The sequence below is a fragment of the Numida meleagris genome, chromosome 4, assembly GCF_002078875.1.
Source record: "Numida meleagris isolate 19003 breed g44 Domestic line chromosome 4, NumMel1.0, whole genome shotgun sequence".
NCBI classification, from domain to species: Eukaryota; Metazoa; Chordata; class Aves; order Galliformes; family Numididae; genus Numida; species Numida meleagris.
In genome coordinates, this window is record NC_034412.1 from 92,728,966 (window position 1) to 92,750,735 (window position 21,770).

The following is a 21,770-nucleotide window of genomic DNA, read 5'->3' on the forward strand; positions in this document are numbered from 1 at the left end:
CTTAAATTTCTCTGTTTAGTTTGTGTAACAGATGTAGCAGCTCAAAAACAGAACTTCAGTAAAATACGTTCCAAAAAGATGTGTGCTTTTTTTTCACTTTTAAACACAGAGACGGCATCTAAAACCCAGCATGAAAGACATCAACTATGAAACTGCATAGCTTCTACAACTGCAACATTTATTGTTCTGTCTCATCCCATACCTGGTATTCCCATTCGAGATGTCCTCCTCGTTTGTTAAAAGCCATAACCTTCCAGTCAGCTACTGAGACCTTTATCACTGTGTCTTTCATCATTGCCTCCTGCTCATCCACATCTGAAATTATTTTTGTTTCTTCTTTGTTCACGTGTAATTTAAAATTGCTCTCAATGTATCCTGCTCTGTTTTCCATGTCTGGGACATAGTGCAGCTCAAAGTGACCAACACTGAAATTCCACCTAAAAGAAAAAGAGAAAAAGAGACTTTGTAAAAGCTAGTTATATATACTAAGCAAGTCCCATACCCTCAATTCAAAGATTCTTAAACTGAATTACCTATATTTGGCCCATATTTTCAAAGTAAACTCCCAGTCAGTCAGATTAACAAAGCTGTACCAGGAGAGGGAGTGCTAATCCTATAACTGTATCCAGAATACAAACCAAACAAGAAGGAAATCTTGTTGTTCTGCATGATACCCAAGGTTAGAAAACAGCTGGTGAAGTAGTGCCAGTGACATTAAAGGTATTGCACATATATAAATCTCCATATATATATGGAGAGGCCAATTAAAAATCATCAAATAATACAGCTAGGTCTGTTTAGGGAGAAAGGTGTTATGTAGCTGATGAAAGCATATAGCATTCAGGAAGCAGCATTCTACAGAAGACATACTTCACTAAAAAAAGATATTTTGTTTTAAATATAAGGCTTTCAAGCTAGAGAAGGGACGGTGCTTTCTTTTTTGTTTGTTTCTTTTAACCCTGCACACAAAACTTAACACAGGATCCCTTTGATGGGCACTTCAATGAAACCAGGACTGCTCAGGTTACAGGTTAACGCACTCTGAAAAAAAATATGACTGTATAAGGAACACAGAGCTGTCTTGCACAGTCAAAAGCTCGTCAACTTTTGTAAACTAACAAATCAGGGCAAAAACAAAACTATTCTCAGAAAAATAAAGAGTTCTTATTTCCACCACATAGAGCCCAAAGCTGTAGAAAGATGTAGAGGGGAAAGAATGGCAAGTTTGTGTCTGGAAGAACAAAATGTGGGAAAATACTTCTTTAACAATATGTTTGGGTACCCAAAGCATCTCTGTTTCTGGCTACAACGACCGAAAAATTCATGTACAAAAGGTACCATGCTATGTTTTTTAAAGACATGTACAAAGGAAAAACATGTTTTCATGACATACCTCTCCCTGGCAGTATCAGACTCCATGAATCAAGATTTCTCTTTTAAGACTTCTCATTTGCTAATCTATTCAAGTTCTAATTAGCTTATTTCTGACAGACTGCAGACACACTATCTGTCAAATCCTGCTGCAAACAGAAGAGGGAGCAGGTGAACACAGAATGACTAGCTCTCCATTGAACTGCTGGGCAGATACTGTATCTTTGTATAGCAACCAGCCTGGTAAACTTGTATTTAAGCATGGTGTTTGTTTTTTTTTTTTTTCCATTGTGCTTCGGTTGGGTTTTCTTGTTTGGTTTAGGTGTGGGGTATTTTTACAGAAATCTTAGTGTATTGAAAACTTCCAAGTGAGAGCATTAGGGAAGTCACAGACCGAAGCAATTTCTACAGCTTGTAAAGAAAAGAACACTTGCATTATGAAATGAAGAGATGTAAGAACGAGGCTTTTTGAAATGTCTTCATTCTTAATGTGTTGGTTTTTTCAGTCAACTTAAAATGAAAGCTAAATCTTCAAGTATAAAAAAGGGACAGTTGCCATGAGTAGGTAGAGAACTTAAGAAGAGAATCAAAAAATCACAGAAGGCTTTAAAGCTATCTCCTGCTATACCAAATCATCAGCTGGAACAAACAGTGAAGACATTTGCCTTGTGCTGTAGAGCAATGACAGACTTTTGAGGTATACATGGACAAGAAAAGTCACTGTCATTTGACTTAGAGGAAATAAGTATGCACAAGTATTTTTTTCTAATGGTCTGAAACTGAAACTAGAGATTTTTTTCAGAAATGTTGAAGATCAGAAGACTTAGGTGCTAAATAACAAGCCTGTTACATTCCTTTCGTGAACAGTCCAAACTCCCTCATGCTTTTCCACTGCGAGTAAAAAGGTCACATTCTTAAAGCATCACAAATTGAAACCTCTGTAATTATACTACTCACTTCTCGTTACCACTGCGTGGTCCAACGGCACGGACTGTTTTCTGAGTTCGGCGTAACAGGAGCGTGTCCTCCTGTTCTGCTTCATCGTCATCCCACCGGCGACAGCCCACGGCTGAGCAGATGTACTTCACCTAGGGGACAAGGCAAGAGACTCACAGCTTGGAAACCCGAACAGCTTCAAGACCAAACAAAGTGCCTCCGACACGAACGTTCAAAACTAACAATTCCTACAGTACATTTTCGGCTCACAGGGAACATAGAGCTCTTATTTGAGACGTTCAGCTTAACGGATGTTGAAAAGCCTGGTTTAAGAGAATTGCTTTTGCAAAAAGTTCTAGGAATTCTACAGCGTGCGCCATCCTGAACTTTTTGACTCTTTGCATGTTTTTCTATTCTAACAGACAGAAATCATAGTTCTTTTTCTTCCCCACTAGGTCTATTGACATAAAGATAATTTCTAGAAGTGGGTTCATGGCATAATTCTGTTTTCGTGCCATATCTGCTTCAGCATAACTCTATTAACTTCAAATTAAGTACTATTGATTTATATCAAATACTACAGAGCCATCCCACTTAGTCTTTTCAGCCATTAAAAGGTGATGGGGACCTTATTTAATGCTGTCACACAGACTTTGCAAGAGTCCAATTCTCAAACAGTATTTGGAACATATACAGCCATTTGGTCTTTTCCAGCCTTAATGATTCTATGATTTGTGTTTTGAAAGTAAGCTGGACACACTTTCAGGAAGTATGAATTGACACGACACTGCCAAAGACAACACAGTGCCAAAACTCTTCACTTGGAAGAGCAAAGCACTATTTCCTGCATGCAGCACCTTCGTTACTGTGAGTCTGGGCCTGTAATCAAAGTGGGAGCTGACATTTCCACTTCCTCAATGGGTGGTACAAGCGCACTTTGCCATCAGTGAGAAAATCTAAGTGATTTCATAAACTCCTGCTTCGGACCCTTATCATGAGTGATCATTATGGAAACTGCAATAGCGTTCTACACGAAAACATCTGGTCAAAATGGAAAAAAGTCACCTGGTCAAAATGGTTTTTGAAAACCAAACATTGGAAGTTTAAAGTTTAAAAACATTATTATTTTTCTTTTTACACGTTTTAAAAACAAACCAACATTTCGGATTTTAGCAAGCATCTGTTATTCACTACGCAAAGTATCTACAACCACTTTAATAATACGTGACACAGAAAGGGAGAACAAAGTCAATGTCTGGAACTCAAAAGAATGAAATCAATTCTTGCATTCCAGCCCTTTTTTCTCTTCCATTTTTTAAGAATATACAACCTTTAACCAGATGACTTCAGAAAAAAACACTTTCTGAACCAGTCAGATAGGAAATAGTTTTCAACTTAACTTCTGCATGAGTTTAAAATTTAAGGAGAACTTCTGAGGTAGAGTAAACTTATTGGCAACAAGTACAAATCTCAGAAGTTCATGTATGTTGGATGCTTTTCTTGTTTTTAACCAGATACTCTTTGTCAGTTGAGAAAAAATTAAAATCCGGAAGCGTGAAAAACTCATCATCTAAAACTTTAGTTGATGTTCAGTAAGCTGAACTGTGAAGGCTGTTCCAGGCAGAGCTACATAATAAAGCTGAACTCACCTTCCATTTCAGCAGAAAGGGGTCATTTCTTCCCCCCTGCCCTGAATTTGCTAACTCAGCAGAAAAGTAATCCAATAAGAAACGAAGAGTTTTCTGTTAGGTTAGCAAATTGATTCCTCTTAGCAAATGGCAAGTGACAGAGCCAGTACAAGGGAGAGAGCAGAAGCTCACACACAAGACGACGCTGCGGTGATGCTCTCAGCCGTGTCATCTCACTGCATCAGCTGCTAAGTCTTACTCCAGCCTGCTTCGTTTGTTTCCCAAGAAATTCGGATTCTGCTCTTTGATGCTGTGCAATCATACAGCAGAACTGTACTGCAGCTTAAGTCTTAAGAGCAAACTGCTTGCAAGATAGTACTAGAAACGCAAGATACACACATGCCAGACACACAAGGCAACTTTTGAGGCTCTTACCTTCCCTGAGTATGAGCTCAGCCCATAGCTTGTTAAAGACTTCCCCCCAACTAAGACAACGTCCTCGCCCAATTTGTAGGATGACTCAAGAAGAGATTCAACTGTGAAAGGAACTGCTTCCATGCTCTCTCGATCCCGATCCCACTGGAAAAGGTCTCCATCCAAGGAAGGAATTATCATCTTATTTCCAAATACCTAAAATAAGCCAACAGAGCATTAGCTACTACTTTTAGCAATACATACACAAATTGCAAATGCAAAATTAAGCATAATATGAGCAAGAACAGTGATTTATACTCCAGCATGTTATTTTATGGTTTTGGGTCCCGGAATCTTATTTTTCAAAGTTACAAAGTTACTTTCAGGGATCAAATTAATTAAATCAATTTCGTGCTGGTTTTATTTAAAAAGCAGTTCCGTGTGTAACAGTTCATCCATTTTAAGCATAATATTCTAAAGCTCAATCAGATGATTTGTATAATCCCAACAGAGAAATAAGGGTAGAAGCAGCCTTGAAGAGGCTGGACAGTCAGTCAGTGGCTGAAGACTAACTACTGCACATTACCTGTGATCGTTTCAAGAGAGTGGCAATCTAGGTAAAGTTGTGAAGTTCTACCCCCTTCCCCAGAGTGAATTTACTACTAAATACAGATTTGAGCATTCTCTCCAGATCAGACAACTGAATTCTGTTTTAAAAGAAAAGCTGAGGCTGTGTGGGTGCCCTTTTGCAGTTGACCACTACACCCTCCTTTAAAGCAGACAGAGCAATTAACACTGACAGAGCTTTCACCTCATTTCTGGCTTTTCACCTCATTTCTGGCTTTTCAAACAGTTAAATCCAACTTCTCCTCCCCAGAACATCTTCTGTTTATACACAGTTCCTTTCAAACTCTGATTTTTCTTAAAACACTCAATAGGTCAAAAATTCTTCAGCGGGATACAGAGTTTCATCCATTACACAGATTTTCAAGGAGATCCTCATTCGGAAGCATGAGTCATTGTCAATGAGTACTAAGGGACTTATTAAGAAACTCATTATCAGCATGATAGACCATAACTAATACTGTGGAGCCACAGTGGCTGCGCCCATCAAGAAGAGAGAAACCGTAATCCCTCTAATCTTAGCTTTTGAGGATATGGATTAACACGGAAGATTTTAATGCTTTTGCAGACCTTCTGTCCATTTGGGCAGCACCCTACAACATAATTACATAATTACTCAGATCCCTTACACATCCTAAAGACTAGTTCTGGTACACGTATATTAGTCACTCCAAAGGAAACACACACACACGATCCAGGAGTTTTCTGCTTATTCTTTCTGGAACTAACATAAGTTCTGATGCTACATATTCTGCATGATTAAAATGCTCTCTGAAACTTCATATTTTAACTGGGTTGCACAATAGCAAACAGAACAAGCAAAGCTGAGATTCACATGAAGGAGGATGGAAAGATTGATCTTGTTGATGTGCACATCATGACTGATTTCTTTCCTTGCAGTGCTTGGATATATATCATTCAGAGAGAAAGTTTAGGGGAATTACCTGATAATGCTGGTGACTGGACCTAAGGGATCAAAGACCAATGCTCTCCAGCTTTGAAAAGCTGCACGATGACTGATGATTACAAATTCTTCTTAGGAGTACAACATGTAATTGAAGAGATGGTAAAAATAACCCCATGAATAGCAGCAAACTTTTTTTTTTTTTGTCCTTTTCCTCCTGGATACTTACTTTATGACTAAAAAAGGCCAAAACATACTGGAGAAGACACTGAGTGAGAGCTGTGATCCACAAAAATGCTGTACTATGGCTTACCATGGAGGGGAGAAGGACACACACACCTACACATGACTATATACACGCACAGAAATACGACAACAAAGAGCAAACATATGCTCAGGGGGTCATTTGTAGCAATCACATGATCAGTGGAAAAATAAAGCAAACAAAAGCTTTATATAAACATTCATGTGCAAGAGAAGCCTTGTGATCTTTAGAAACAAAGACGTGCAGATTGTGGAAAACACTTTTTAACGACAAAAGAAGGCTGTGCCAAACTTGCAGCCTTAACCAAGCTGGAGTATTCTGTTACAACATTCAGCACAGAAAAGTAGTATCATAAAATGTTTTTGTAATGTATTCCTTCAGAAGCACATAACAATGATCAAAACTTTTAGCCTGTGCAGCGCTGCATTAATAAATCATCCATAAGGCTTCCTCTTGCACCTGGTTCAGTTACCTGCATGTAATACGGAGAGCTGTGCTTTATCTCCAGCAATACAATATATTCCATATGAAAGAAAAAAAGAACAAACAACAGACTCTGTTCTTTTCATAAGCAAGTTTCCAACCAACCAAAGGCTAAAGCAGCTCCTGTAGCACTGCTTCAGCACACAGAGCCCCAGTCAGGCAAACCCTGTTATGACACTGAGGTGTCATAACTCTGTCTGTGAGCCACATACATGTGAGCAGCCCCAATCTGTCTTCTGGACCAGCAGCACTGTGCTACTACTTCTGCAGAACAACTACCCGCATCCTCACCTCTCAAGATATGCCGAACACCAGCAAGGATCTGAGGCTGACTTCAAGCTGGAGCTAGAAGAAATTCAGCCAGGCTACCAGCAAGCTAAATTCAGATAGCCTGACCAAGCTACGTGTGTGCTGCTGGCAGCTAGACAGCTATTCGAGGGTTCAGATTTCCAGATACACTCCCTGGAAGTCACAACAGCAGGGGCTGTGTGGCCTGGTATGCTCAGAACACCTTGCCATCGCTCTGCAAAGTGAGGAGGTTTTTCTGAGCAAGGGAGGCTCTCAGGTAACTCTGAGGTCTGGGCACAGCATGATACATGCCACCCTGGGCATCTCTCTCATCTTGAAGCTCTCTCTCCAGGGCCTCAGCAGTAACTTGGGGAAAATCTTTCTGAAACTGGAAAAACATTGGCCACTCTGGGAACAACACACCCAAATCCCCAACACAAAATAAGCTCGCTTAGCAACACCTGCTTGTGCGCTCCCAAGATACAAGTCAAATCAGGTCGTGCCTTGTATGCCTTCAGAAAATTCCAATAGTAGCTGCTGATCTGTTACAGCCTTGGTCCTCAGCAGCCGCAGACAACAGATGAGACCACTCTGGTTAGCTCTGCTGATCACCTGCCCATGCTCCCAACCTTGGGAATCTGCCCACGGGAGCAGCATGTCCTGTGTGACATTGGAAATAAAGGCTGAGAAAAGACACAGCTGCTGCTGGTGAACACACCAGAGCAGCAAGCACGGGCAGCAGAAAGAGCCGTAGCACTGAAGGACAAAGAGAGGAGGAACAGATGGGGTTAAACTGACCACGGATAAGTGTAAGTAGACATTTCTGTTACCACCCATCACAAGCATGGTATTTCACAGAAAGCTCCAACTGGAGTAACAGAAGCAAAACCAAATTCACCTTCTAAGATGAATCTCTCTATTAATGGGAACGTGTGACATGGCAGTAGCAGGGGATTGTACCTGATTACACAAAGCTCCTTTGTCACTAAAACAGCTTTATTTGAGTAAAGGAGCGGGTATGTGAACGTGTATGCCTGCAGGTGCAGATATATCCACGTAACAAAAGGGCATTTGTGGACACACAAATGTGGTTTCACATGCAGAGGCTTTAGGAGCACAGAAACAATATCAGTTCCTCGGAGTTACGAAGCTCTAGTAAATCAGAATCAGCAAAGGGACTTTCCTTGAAAGTATAGCAACTAGCATCGGCATGCAGCTCAGGTAAAGGAATGACATCACCCTGTATCTCAAAAGCATTACCTCATCTCCTAATCCAAGGAGTGAGTCACCCAGGCAGTCAGCTGCAAATCTCTTGGCACAGAAAATGTAGGTTACCACGATGCACTTACACATTCCTCTGATCTGTCAATGTAAATAGCTATTTGTTCAGCTTCACTGGTCAGCAATATGGCACATAATTGTTAAGTGGCTTGTCTTTCAGAAGTAACACTTAAAAAAAAAAAAAAAAAAAAAAAAAAAGCCCACATTAACTATCGAGCCCTAAATGAGATGCTGCTCTTTTGCTCATTAAGAGTTTGAAGCTGAAGTTGTCCATTGGCTCGGCGCAGGGTGCTGCAGACCTATCAGCAGCGCGGGCTGCTCAATCTCCAGGCCGACGGGTGAGGTAATGCAGTTTCTAAAAAGCCTTCACAAAAAGCAAAAAGGCATAACGATCCGAAATGGCATACGCTACCAGGGAATTTGCTGTCTAGACTTTTTACTGGAAAGGAGGGCGCTGCACGAGAGCTCCCACGCCAGGCTGAACCGGCACACGAAGAAAGCCGCTGATTTATTATAAGGGGAAAAAAAAAAAAAAAAAAAGTCATGTAAACAGAGATCAAAACGCTTCCATGAGCTGTTTAACAGCAAGTGTAACATTCATTTCCATACCTAACCATCCTTACCATATTAAATAGAGCGTGTTCGCGTGCAGACATCTGAAAAAACACGATGCCAAAACAGTCAATACTGCTTTCAGACATGCTAGACTTTCCAGCAACTCCAAGGGAATAAATCATCAGAGGTAACATACTTTCCTTAGAATAAGAAGCAGTGCGCATTTGTTTTTCTAACACCTCAGCTTGCGGCGTTCAAACCTTCCTCTAATCATAAAGTATCATTGCTGTAAGAGGTTTATCGCAGTTACTAATTAACTAAGCTATATGATCTCAAATAAAGGTACTGATTCTTTGCCTCTGCGATTGCATCTCCAGTAAGATTACTGTAACAAACAAGATCAAAGCCAACATCAGGTGTGCTCTTAAAGCTTCTTCAGAGAGAACTATGCCTTTTAAACTCCTTTAAAGTTCATCTAGGCAACATATTAAGAGATAATTTTAGCCGTTTCATTATAAAGGTTGGAAACAAGAATCTGCACAAACAAACTGGGGAAAGAAAAAGCCATCGCTTCACACTCCACGTTTAAAAGAAATTGCAGGCACCTATAGAAGGGATATCTTTATACCAAGTTTCTACAGATCTTCAGGTCACACGCAGGGCAAGGCCTTACCATGCACCTAGCTCAGGTTTGTCTGGAACTGACTCATTGTCCACCTTTTCAATATGCATGCTGGGAGGTATCTGCACAGATACACCGGTTTATTTCTTCCTTCCAATAGGAAAGCTTATTTCTGCTCCTCAGCTTGGATTTCAGGATGGCTGATGCACGTTTTCCCTTCAGAATCTCAGCTGGTAACAGAAGCGCAGGGTGCACAAGGACAACAGCATTACTAACAGGCAAACCATATTCAAACAGAAATACACTGGTGTGAAGGGACCAGCTAGACTGTAAGGACACACTTTTCTTCAAACTTTTTGCATGGCCCACATAACTGACACTGCCTCAAGAAGAGAACAGAGACCCAGACATTACCACAATCTTCTATAAAAACAAAGGCTGTCGAGTTAAGCTATTCCACTGCCTAAAGCACTGGTGGAAAAGCAAAGTATTCTTCAGAGTACGCTGTGCTGTTTAACCAGCCATGGAAGAAGAAAATTGACTGAAAAGGGAGTCTATGATTAGCATCACTCATATGTAAAGTGACCTTCTGAGATGTGCTGAAGGGCAGTGAGGACGCTGAAGCTGGAAAAACCTACAGACAGATGATGACCGTTTTGTCTAGAAAAACTTCCTTACAAAAAATACTTCTTTCTGTGTAGCAGCTGTTTACAAAGCACATACCTGTTCCTAAGAGCATCCTATTTCTGTTAAATAGCACGCACACTGAAAACATCTTCAAGACCAGCGCACTGAGAAAGGTTGCACCTGACCTCTGAGAGATCAGTATTTGCTGCTGTGGTCTGTGGAGCACTGTAAGACCTTCCTGATCTGAAGAAGGCAGCCAGTGCCCAAGCAGCACAGAAGAGCAGTTGAGGAAGCAGGCTTCATCTCAGTCAGATTGTGATACAGCGAAGAGGCACACCAGCTTTGCATAGGATTAGTGAGCGCCTATGATTTTAAAATCTCAGGAGGACTTTTATAATCATGGCTCACCCAGAAACAGGAGTTCACAGGATTTGTGAAGTGTCCAAATCTGCTCCCCTACTTCTACCCATGTTAAGATCCACGTGAAAGTGGTTTTAATACATATTTTTCTTCTTTCTCCACCACGTCTTATATTGCACTACCTGGTATTGTCTCTTTCACTGGTTAGGAAAGGTTGGGCCAAGTCATGAACTCAACTTTCAAGGTCCTGTGTTTCACGTAAGGTTAGTGCAGGGTACAGCCATAGAGCAGAAGCAATGCTATAATCCTGTGCCTGGACAAGCAGCTGAGAAGCTGTGTAGAAAGTCCTTTTTTTCCTCCCCTCTTTCCTTCAAGCAACACCTACAACACTTCCAACAACTTTATTAAACGACTGTAGTTGGTATCTCCAGCATAACTCCACACTTCAGATCTTAAAACCTGATCGAGTGTCAGGACCCTGGCAGCTTACAAACCTGCCTTTTACACTGAGCAGTGCTAACAGTAACAGATGACAGCAGCAGAGCAGCTTGAGAATTAAAACACTCTTTGCCAGCACCAGGGGCATAGTATTGTGTTTGGCTTAAGTTGGCCATCAAAAGAATTAGTGCTACTCTGTCCTCCCTTGAGCAGCCACGCAGTGAAACAGGAACTGCAGCATGTTAACTAGACTGCCCAGCTTCAAAAGAGATCAGTTCTCCAACACTGTGTGTTGTGCAATCAGGCCCTTCTTCTGAAGAGCAGCAAACTAAAATACCACTGTTACTTTAATCACAGTCAAACAAGGCTTGGGATTTTGACTGCAGAGATGCCAGCCTGCTTTGCTGCCATGGTAACAGACTTTTAAAAACTGTTCTCCTTAATAATAAAAAACGCACAGTGCTTTAAGAAAGATTTTATTTTGACATTATTCCATCCCCCTCTTTAACACAGTAAGTTTTCTTGAAAAGAAAAGACTTCAGTAGTATTCTGGAAGTTAGGAGCGGTCCTTTCCAAGGCACACTGGAGCTGCTACAACTAAGTCTATCACTGAGGTCACTGAAACCAACAGCATGTAAAGGAAAAGGTTAACGAGGAAAACAAAACTTACACCAAACCTTCCACCTACAGAAACAGGCACTGTACAGAAGCTCATTAGTCACTATGTCAAAGCTGGTATTGTTCCAATACTGGGATGTCTGAAGATGTTTTAACTCTCCTTCAGCCTGCAGGACTACATGGGCTCCTACAGCATCAGCAGGAAGCTAAGCAAGATGCTTCTCTTCAGAGATGGGAAGAATGAGCAGTAACACCGACCCACGTCACTTCAGCAGTCCAGGATTTAAGCTGATCTCTGCCGGGCCAGCTGTGCTTCTTCCCTGACCTTGCCTCAACAGCGTGGTCGTTTAGATAGGGACACAAAGTCCCTGGGTCAGGGGAAAACTGAGTCACAGAGCAATTCCTATGAGAAGAGATTCCAATAAAGGAGAATAGAAAACTGCAAACGCATCTTCTTCCTTCAAGAACGCAAAGACTGTAGCAAAGTTAGAGAACAGACAGCGTGAAACATGCAGTGACCCTGAGAGAAAGATTAACAGAGCTACCTGTGTATGGAGGATGAAGTCCAGATGAAATTTGGAAATGAGATATCAGCAGATGTACTGGTAAGGGAATGATTTGTTAAACTGTCTGAAGTGCTTAATGCTTGAAACAAGCACTTCCTTTTACAGGTAAAGCTACAGGCCAGAAGTTCAAAAGTGGTTCAGGGCAAAATTTGTTGCATTTTGGGCAGCTTAGGCTCCGAGTATTTAAGTCATTCGTTCTCTGTTCTGAAATGGGTATTTGTCTAGGCATCACTAGAGCCCATCCATTTCAAAACTGAAAACGCTGGAGCTGCTTAACAGCCAATACAAAACATGCAGTGCACCATATGTAATTAAATTACAGGCTACTATAAAGATAACTAAACAGAGACAGCAAGATGATGATAAATGACCTTTCCAAGATTAGCTGCAATACATTTTGACCACGTCTGTCAGCACAACAGATGAAAGTTGGCCATAACCATTAACCCAGAGTGACTGTTAGAGAAAACTTCGCTGGCACCGTTCAAGGAAGAGCATCACTTGTGAGAATTAGGGCTGAGTGCTCTGATATCACACCAGCCACAATATCTCGTTATTCCAGCTCCCCACGTGCCCCGTAACGGAAGCTGTCGCACCCCCCCCCNCCCCCCCCCCAGACATCCTTACAGCACAAGTTAGAGACACATGTCAGCACTTTATCAGAGCTTCATCAGTGCTAACTACTTTAAGTGTCAGCAAGAAAGCCACCAAGCTGCTGTTATAGGAAGCCTTTTTTTTTTTAATTGAACAAGTCATTAAGCTCAGATGATTGTCTTTGAAGATGTATTTATCAAAACTGCACAAGGCCACTCGTCTAAGCAACAGATCTACTTGTCATCCAATCAAAAAACACAATGCTGCATCACATTAACCCCAGTTTTACTCAAGCATCCATTAGCAGTTCCCCTTTCCTCACAGAATTATCACTTCACATTTAAAAGTTCATTTTGACTTTCTACAATAGAACAACTTATAGCCTTCCAAATATTTAAAAACAATTTGTCTTCTGCCAATCACATTTTGTCCACTCGATATGATTTGAAAAAATGATTTGCGAGAGATTTATAATTTTAGTGTCACCCAGGAAAGCAGCAAAAGATCTACACTCAGCAAGCAGGCAGCAAGCTTGCAAGCATTCACTGCTTTATTGCCAAGTGCACCTCGCACGTTGCCAGCAAAATAAAAAGAACCGCCTGGGTCATCAGTAACCATAATACAGCCGTGCAGTTAAAGAGCAGTCACATCTATTCTCTTCTTGTAAAACACAGGCTCCACTCCCCTTGATAGCCCTAATAAGCCTTTTCTGTCTCAATTGCAATTAGAATTTATCTTCCTTTGAAGTACAATTCTGGACGCTCACTTCTCATTCATTATGAGCTTTTCCAGGACCATTTAAGTCTCTAATATCTCTCTCGGCCCTCAGGCAGCACCGGCTCGCATTTCTTTCCCCTGCAGAGGAAAAGAGATGGCAGCTGATAACCTGTCACAGGACCTTTTACCACACAATATTCAGTTATAAACCGATCACCTCTAACCCACAACAAAATTGTCGTTATCAATCCCCACATCTTGTATTTCATTCAGTACATTTTAATTTCATTTCTATTACAGACAAGATGTACGATGGAGAACTGGCTTATGCCTTCCTCCAGAGGAATGACACCTCCAGCAACCAGAGCATTTGGTGGTCCTACATCTATCCCAGCAGTACACAAAAATAAGGATGAACTACAGGACACAAGGAACTCTACTAATATGCATTTTCAGACAACTAAAAGTATATCACTTTACCTGCCAGGAAATAGGTTTTCTCCAAGTTACACTCCTCAGTAACAAATCAATCAATTTACATACTCTGTTGACTTGAACTGAGTGGCAATCAGGGGCTTTGCATGTGGTTACAACAGAAAACAGCTGGAAAATAATGCTGCAGCATCACTAGAAATTTAAAACATTTTTATTCTTCCCTTTCTGGAGTAAAATTTTGCTTTTGAGAGTGTTGCACATACTCTGAAGCATAAGAGGACCAATTTCTTATTCTCTGTGGATGGCAGACAGACCTCACTACACAGCATTTGCTCCTGCAAGCAGCCTGAGTTGTGCACAAAGCCAAGTGCTAAGCAGAACAGACTGCTTCTGTTGCTGACATGTCCTGAGCCAGATGTTTTAAGATGCACAAATACATTAAAAGTTAAGATTAACCCTAGCGAGCATGGCAGAGCAACTTGTTTGTAAGCAAAAAGCCAGAGCCGAGACAGCCATTTTCTCAGTGCTTTGTATAGACTGAAACCTATCTCTCTTTATTTTATTCAGTGACTGCTAGGAGGAGAGTCGGGAAAGATTTGTACAGGTTTGATAGAAATTCATAATATTCAGCACTGTAGTCAAAAGCTGCTATAATAACCCTTTAAGTGAAAGCACTCGAACAAGGATGACTGCATGACTGACAGTCTGAAGTATTCCCCACCCATACCCGAAAAACACATCTCAGCTTTTCATTGGATGATATTTACAGACAGTGACTTAATTGAAAACTAACTAAACTAGAAAACTACGGGCCAAACAAAAAGCCTCATTTTAATTCAGGTTAATAAAATGCTGCTGCAGGGGTGCTGTAAGTGGCGGGTGTGATTTTCCTGCAGCTGATGTCACAAGATTTCTCTTTGAAAGAGACAGTTAAATTATTCACCCACCCCTAACCTCTGCGAGGGCGGACAAAAGAGAATCCAGAAATCACAAGGCAGGACCCCAGAGGGCACGCTGACCTCTCGCCTTACCCTGACCTGCTTCACTGTGGGTTTGGTAATTTCTTCTGCGCTGAAATGTAAGACACCAAAGGATGAGTGAGGCTGAATCTTCTTCCATGTGCCCAAAACAACCCAGGATAACTCTTGTCCCTTCTCTGTCCAGGACTGGGTGCAGCAGATGCTTTATCCAACACGCAAAGTCCAGGCAGTTAGCACCTGAATGTGACTGCCAGATGTCTAAGGGCTTCGCAGCAGAAATTCTTACTCCTTTTCTTTTGCAGAATCAAAGCATTGAAAATTTTAAACCATTTATGACACAGTTAAAGCAAAAAAATAAAAACAACCCCAAAACATTTATATTGTACATCAAATCCTGTTACTAGCAGAGCTCTGGAGACCTTGAAGTTCTTCCACAACTGCCTGCTCTAAGCAGCAGCCTTGTTCTCTCCAAAGGAGAAAAAAGGAACAAACTGCTGAAGATACCTACAGATCCACTTTGCATACAATACAATCAGTTTTCTGCTGACTTCAGTAGAAAACTTTTTTGCATCTCTGCATTTCTCTGAAGGAGAATCACACCAAAAAAAAAAAAAAAAAACCCTACCAATTGAAGGTCAAAAAAAAAGATCTCACAGTTCCTTGAGTTTGTAGCAAAGCTTATTTTGTGTGGCTATACTATGAACTTCTAGAGTGATAAGGGTGTTGATGAATTTTGCTATAATATATAAACCCATTACTCCATTCTTCCAGTATATGATGGTGTGTTTATTATGGCTCCTACAAATGTCACACCCATGGACTAAAATGCTTTTTGTCCCATAATTTCAAATCTCTCCAATAAAAAAAATACAGTTCTTACTTAGAGATTAGTCCATAACAACAGAATTATGACCAGGGCAGTTACTTCTATTGAGTACATTCCCATAAAGCCTCTACCTGGACCACTGAAAATACAATTGGTGCCACTCTGCCGGGCTGAACTCCCTGCAGTATTCCTGACAGTGAAGAAAAAAAAGTCAGTCATGAATCTTTAAGCTGTTACTCTCACATCATCACAATGGAGTACACGACTTGTTTTTCTTTCTTACCACAGCAGAAAAAAAAGCTACCAGCTTTTCCACAGCAGTATCTTTACTGATGATCCATCTTTTATTCTGCCTGCTATCACCTCTTCTCCAGCCTCCCATTGTTATGCTCACCTCTACTGGTCGGTCATTTCATTATGCTGCCAAGCTTACACTAATTCTCCTTGTGCAATACATAACACATGAAAGAAAGACAGAATCCCATTAAGCAATTTAGTACGAAGCTATGCAAATAAGAGAACACATCGCCCTTGTTAGTACATGACAACAGTCTCATAACAATGTGTTATAAACCACTTTCATTGCTTGAGAGGCAGCTCTAATTTTAACAGGTCGACTCTCCAAAATGTATTCAAACTACAGATGGCGTATTCACTAAAAAGTTTAAATTTAAAGAGTAAATGTTTTTCATTCAAAGTAAGTTCACTTGTCGAAAAGGTAAGATCCAATGACTTCACCCTGAACTTCAGCAAGCAATCTTTATGTGGAGGTAACGACAAATCTTGAAGGTGAAACAGGGAGCTTTAAGAGAGTGGCTTTTCATTTTAACAGTGGCTACAGAAATGAAGCGTTTAAGCTTTGATGCACAAGGCTGAAATCCAATCTCATACATTTTCGGTATTGGCACACTGACCATGGTTGTGTACATTGGAGCTTTGAGACAGAAAGAATTTTCCTATTTTAGTTACCCAGACAAACAATCAGTAGTTCAGCAGACATTCCTTTCTAATTGATCTGTTCACATGACAAATGATGAACAACTCTTTTTGTCGACGTCTTAAGAAGTAGCTTCAAGATCTGAAGTGTTTGACAGAGCTGCTGGAACATTTGAAATTTTACTCTCTCGCTTTCCTAATTAACACATGAGCTCCAAATAGACAAGTTAACACTTTGCAATTAGGCAAAGGCAGTAACTGCAGTTCTATTAAACAATTAAAGTTTGAATTCCTCAAGTCTCTTCTTAAAACACATTTAGAAATGGATCTGATACATTGGCACCAGGACTTGGAGTTCATCCTGCTCTCACCCAAAATAGCTGAAAGTTTTAGGAAAGTCAAAAAGAATCGAGACACAGCAACAAACACTTTCCTCATTCTGAAGGAACACAATAACACTCCAAATGTAACGCAAAAGGAATTTGCCACCTGCCATTTCTAGCAAGAAGCAGATAAACAATGTACATAATCATACTATTTCATGCAGAAAATAATACTGTGGTTGCAAGCAGAGAGAACTTTCTACCTCCAAAATGTTGGAAGAGGAAGAAAAAGCCTCAGTAGTTACTCTGAATAAAACATGCCACATGCCCAAATCAGAACAGAAACACTGGAGAGAGGACAAACTTTGAGACCTTAGGGAATTTGATATACTGACCCAAAATAGAGATGTCCCAACAACATTAATGAGGCCAACTATTCCACCAAGTAGCCCCTAGATTCACTATGAAATCTTTCAGCTGAATACTGATGTTTAAATACTGAAATATTTTAGTGTAGCTCATGTGGAACGTTCATTAGTTAAGTTTTTGGTAAGCTTTGTGTCTTAAACAAATGCTTTTCTAGAAGGCCCACATTCACATTTCTTAACAGCTTCTAAAAGGTCAGAATGAACTTTCACTTACTTTCAATTTTATCAGTTATCTCCTAAAGGTCTGCATGTTAACTGCCAAAAGCCATCAATGTCTTTGGCCACAGATGTAGAAATGCAACAATTTGAAAGCCCATCTGAGCATATCTCATATACATAACACCACTCAAACTGTAATTTAGTAATTCCCATAACTAACTAGTAGCCAGAGAAATGAACTAAACAGTGCATGAACAAAGTACAATTTCTGCTGTTCAGGCATCAACCTTCAGTTTCTAAAGTCATATCACATCATAAAAAGATCAGAACTCTGACCAGTTTAGTCACAAAAATATAGATTTGTAAGAAAACTCATGCAGTAATACATGCTAGACTTCTTCATATCTTTGTATATCTTGAACCTGGACTCACGTCTTAGTTCGTAGTGAGAAACGAAGGTTTTCTTCATAAAGATTTCAAATGTTTGTTTTCTTCTTGTTGTTCTAGTTTTGTTCCTAATCCGAAACTGCTCACAGCAACTGGTAACAGGCCAGTATTTAAAGTTCCTAGTACAAAAAGTATTTGTGAAGGATGACGGTTCCTATTGGACACCTTCCTCTCTACTGAGCTCATTATAGCCTTCATATTCTTTTCAATTCTGCTGCAGAACACATTGCTGAAAAAGTTCTTCTTTTCCGCAGTATTTCTTTTACAAAAGAATATAAACACAAAAAAATGTATCTGAACAAGTATCATAAGATTGCCTCTGCAAATAACAGTCTCTCAGAAACAAGGGAGCATGGGTCAGTGTTCACCTCACCTTTGCAAACAGTCTGAGTGCTTATTACTAGCTCTCACCCTTCAACTACCACAGCATCAAACCAAATCTTTCAGCAGAGGTCATGTGGACCAACAAGGAACCACAAGCAACCACACTCATGATGTCTGAATACCCCTTATCCAACTTTCATTCTTTGTTGTTCATCATGTAGAAGTATGGTATAGGACTGGCTATCAACTTCAACTACCCGTGACAGCAAAGGACCATGCATTTCACCAACCACTTCAAAATTGTGGTGTATTTACTCTTTCTAATTCTAGGAGAGCTCGGTATCAACTCACAGATCACTTCATCAACGTTGGAAGAAGAAAAAAGCAAGAAAACCCCTTCTAATTTCTAGCTTAATTTAATTCAAAACCAGTGGAAATACAACTACTGATGGAGGAAATGGCACCAAACAAGAAATTTAACTCCATAAATTTCCTCGTTACAGCTCGTCTGCAAGAAATGATGCAACCTTTCCCCACCAAGTCCTTCAGGGTGACCTTCAGTGCTCTATTTCATTGCTAATACATCCTATTTCGTTGCTAATACATTCTTTTTCATAGGCAGCCTGCTTATCTGGTATAAGAAACAATCTTTTGTTCATTTGTTAAGTCACAAGGACTTCTGCTTTTGTTGAGGGGAAAAAAAAAAATGACAGTACTTGCCAAAACATACTCTAGTAATACAAAGCAGATGATCTTTCTGTTCCATTCAAATTTCAAGTAACTTGTTTCCAGTCAGCAACAGCACACAATTCCCAAACCCAGTTACATCATCTAGTTTGATAGTTACCAACTCTGCCAATAGAAGGACCCACTCAAGTTTGAAACAGTAACATGACGTAAGCCTTGCAAAAAGAAGTTTGAGACCAGCTGTCAAACTTTGTCCGTATTAGTTTTGCTGCATTATTTAACAGATATTAAATATGGAAGAAACAGCATTCAATTTATTACTGACAATTCTGTTTCAGAAGACAGTCAGGAGAGAGATCAAGCCTTACCTCTGGTTTACTGAGGCTGGATGACACCAGAGAACCTGATCCCACATCCAGGTCCCACTGTTTTCTCCCACGGTTCTCAGGATCCAGTGCAGCAATTCGTCCATCCAAGGTGCTGATAATTACTAGAGATCTGCAAGTGGAAACATCTGCAGTCAAAATCCCAGCAACAGGTAGCTGATCAGTTAGATGTTTTCTAAAGCTGGAATCCCACTGCATTAAGAATAAAACCATGTTGATTTGTGTCACAAAACAGCATTTAATTTGACAGTTCTACCCTGACCAACAAGAAGAGAAAATATAAGCGTGTTGCTGGATATCAAACTAATTTATATGCTGTAAGATGCTCTCAGAGCTCAGCTCCAGGGGAGACAGCTGATTTCCTGGTCCCACATGCATGTGTTACCACAACAATACTGGATGATATCTTCCTCTTTAAAAGTACTTCTGTAATCTGTACAGATCCAATTAATTTCACAGAGATCTTTAACATGCCCTTTCAAATCAAACAAAATCAGAAATAATAAATCAAGTAAACCAGTACGCATAAAAAAAAGTTAAGCCATGACTAAGTTTTCAATGCTTCTGGATGAAACATGGAAATTCTGGGGGAGATTTAAGTGTCTTAAAACAAAGAAGTCTCACCCAAGAGGGAAACATGATGCTAGAAACCTGCAGCCACTACAGGCAACAAAGCAAGCAAATTGACTTATGCCACTTAAGCTTTAAGTAGCCTATCTGGAAATGCGTGGCAACAGCAAGCTAGCTGCTGGTTTCTACAGCGCCTGAAGCTTATCAATTCTCCTACACTGTAGTGCAATTAGAACAAGCAATTCTGATTGGGCCAGAGTTCAAGCATTAATTAAAAACAACCCGAATACATACACATCAACACAATTCACAGGTAGTGAATGACCACAGCTAAAACACTGACAAAGCATTTCTGAAGCGTCTTTTTATTTCCTTGAAACTTGTGCTCTGATCAGAAGAAGCCAGGGATGTGTAGGCAGTTTTGGCTTGCTGCAAGCTCACCGACTTTCAAAGGCAGTGGGAGTAGAGTCTGATCTCTTTACAGACAGCATGCACTGAGGGCGGCAGGATTTAGTGACCCAGTAGGACTTTTATAGACATTGGTTTCAATGAGAACGAGGAACTGTGCAAATAGGCCTGATAGGCCAGTAGGAACGTGGGTGGGAGGGGGCAGGAGGGGGTGGAAATGCTCACACAGGTAAGTATAGGAACAACTAAATGCATCTTCAACCTGCAGCAAAAATAACACTGCAGCCCTTACTTCCAAAGGCGGTCAAGCAACACGTTCTTCCATAAGCTTCTTGGTTTAAGAAAAGTGTCAGATGTGCAAATATTTGAGCAGTGGAACGCATGTGTTTTTATAAACTGAGTACACGAATTTATTCCAACTATGCAGAAATCAAGATTGGGTTAATAATAAACCAGACTGCAGGAGACTATTCTCACACACTGTGAACAAGTGCTCACGCATTAAGGGCCTTGGACACACATTGAACAGAATCTGATTGTTTTCTGGTAAAACAATTCATCTGGAGCCCTCTAGCATTGCATTAAGATATCATTCCAAGCGGATCTATTTAAATTTTATGTTGGTCCAGCTGAGAAGTTGGTTATGAATGAAAAGGTAGAAACATAGGTGGAGTGGAGATAATCTCGGCAGGTAGAACAGATTCTAACATCACAGGGCGATATGTCTCCTTCCCACCTGATGTATCTAATTCTTCCTGCTTCCATTAACCTTAAGTAAGGAATATTTTATGCCTTTGTGCCTTTTCATTTGATCTTTCCTCACCAGATGCAAGTATTGGCCTTCCCCCAAGGGCCCTCATTATTGAAGCCTTGCCACCCAACGTGGCAGTTTTTGAACCGTTGACAAACTTGTACCCACATCATGGATATCAGGGGGAAGTTCTTTTCTATGTGAGTGGTGAGGTGCTGGCACAGGCTGCCTGGAGAGGTTGTGGATGCCCCATCCCTGGAGGTGTTCAGGGCCAGGTTGGATGGGGTATTGGGCAGCCTGGTCTAGTATTATACATGGAGCTTGGTGGCCCTGCCTGTGGCAGGGGCGTTGGAGCTTGATGATCCTTGAGGTCCCTTCCAACCCAATCCATTCTATGATTCCATGATCATGATCTCAGATAAATCATAATGTAACCGCACCTAAGTTTTAAGTTCAGCCCATTAAAAGTGAAAAATTAAAAAAAAACATGCCTTCAGAGGGAAGTTCTGTACCAACAGCACACACTTTTTTATTAAACTAGTTCAATCAATGGCTACCATGCACCCTAAAGCCCCCAACACTTTTGAGGTGCTGCAGCACTCTTCATTAGCTCCATCAGCTAGCAGTTGGAAAATGGACTTTGTTTCCCAAACTCCACCTGCTGAACAAACACTGCGATGAGACAGGACCAGGACCAACCCATCTCTGTCTCTCACTCCAAATCTTGCACTTGGCTAACCAAAGAATTTATCTGGGTGCAAGAAAAATATGTGTTTCTTGTTGCTTTTTTAATGAGTGACCCACTTTACATGAAACAGT

General features: G+C 40.6%; 1 protein-coding gene across 1 annotated transcript in view; it reads right to left on the bottom strand.

Moving 5' to 3' along the window:
• The window catches only part of EIF2AK3 (eukaryotic translation initiation factor 2 alpha kinase 3), a 39,340-nt gene that overhangs the window by 14,431 nt on the left and 3,139 nt on the right, over positions 1–21,770 (bottom strand). Inside the window, exons 2-5 of the mRNA XM_021394682.1 lie at positions 19,205–19,334; positions 4,371–4,565; positions 2,329–2,459; positions 203–437 (exon numbers count right to left, since the gene is read on the bottom strand). Of these exons, the coding sequence (XP_021250357.1) occupies positions 203–437; positions 2,329–2,459; positions 4,371–4,565; positions 19,205–19,334 (691 nt within the window). The remainder of the gene's footprint in view (positions 1–202; positions 438–2,328; positions 2,460–4,370; positions 4,566–19,204; positions 19,335–21,770) is intronic.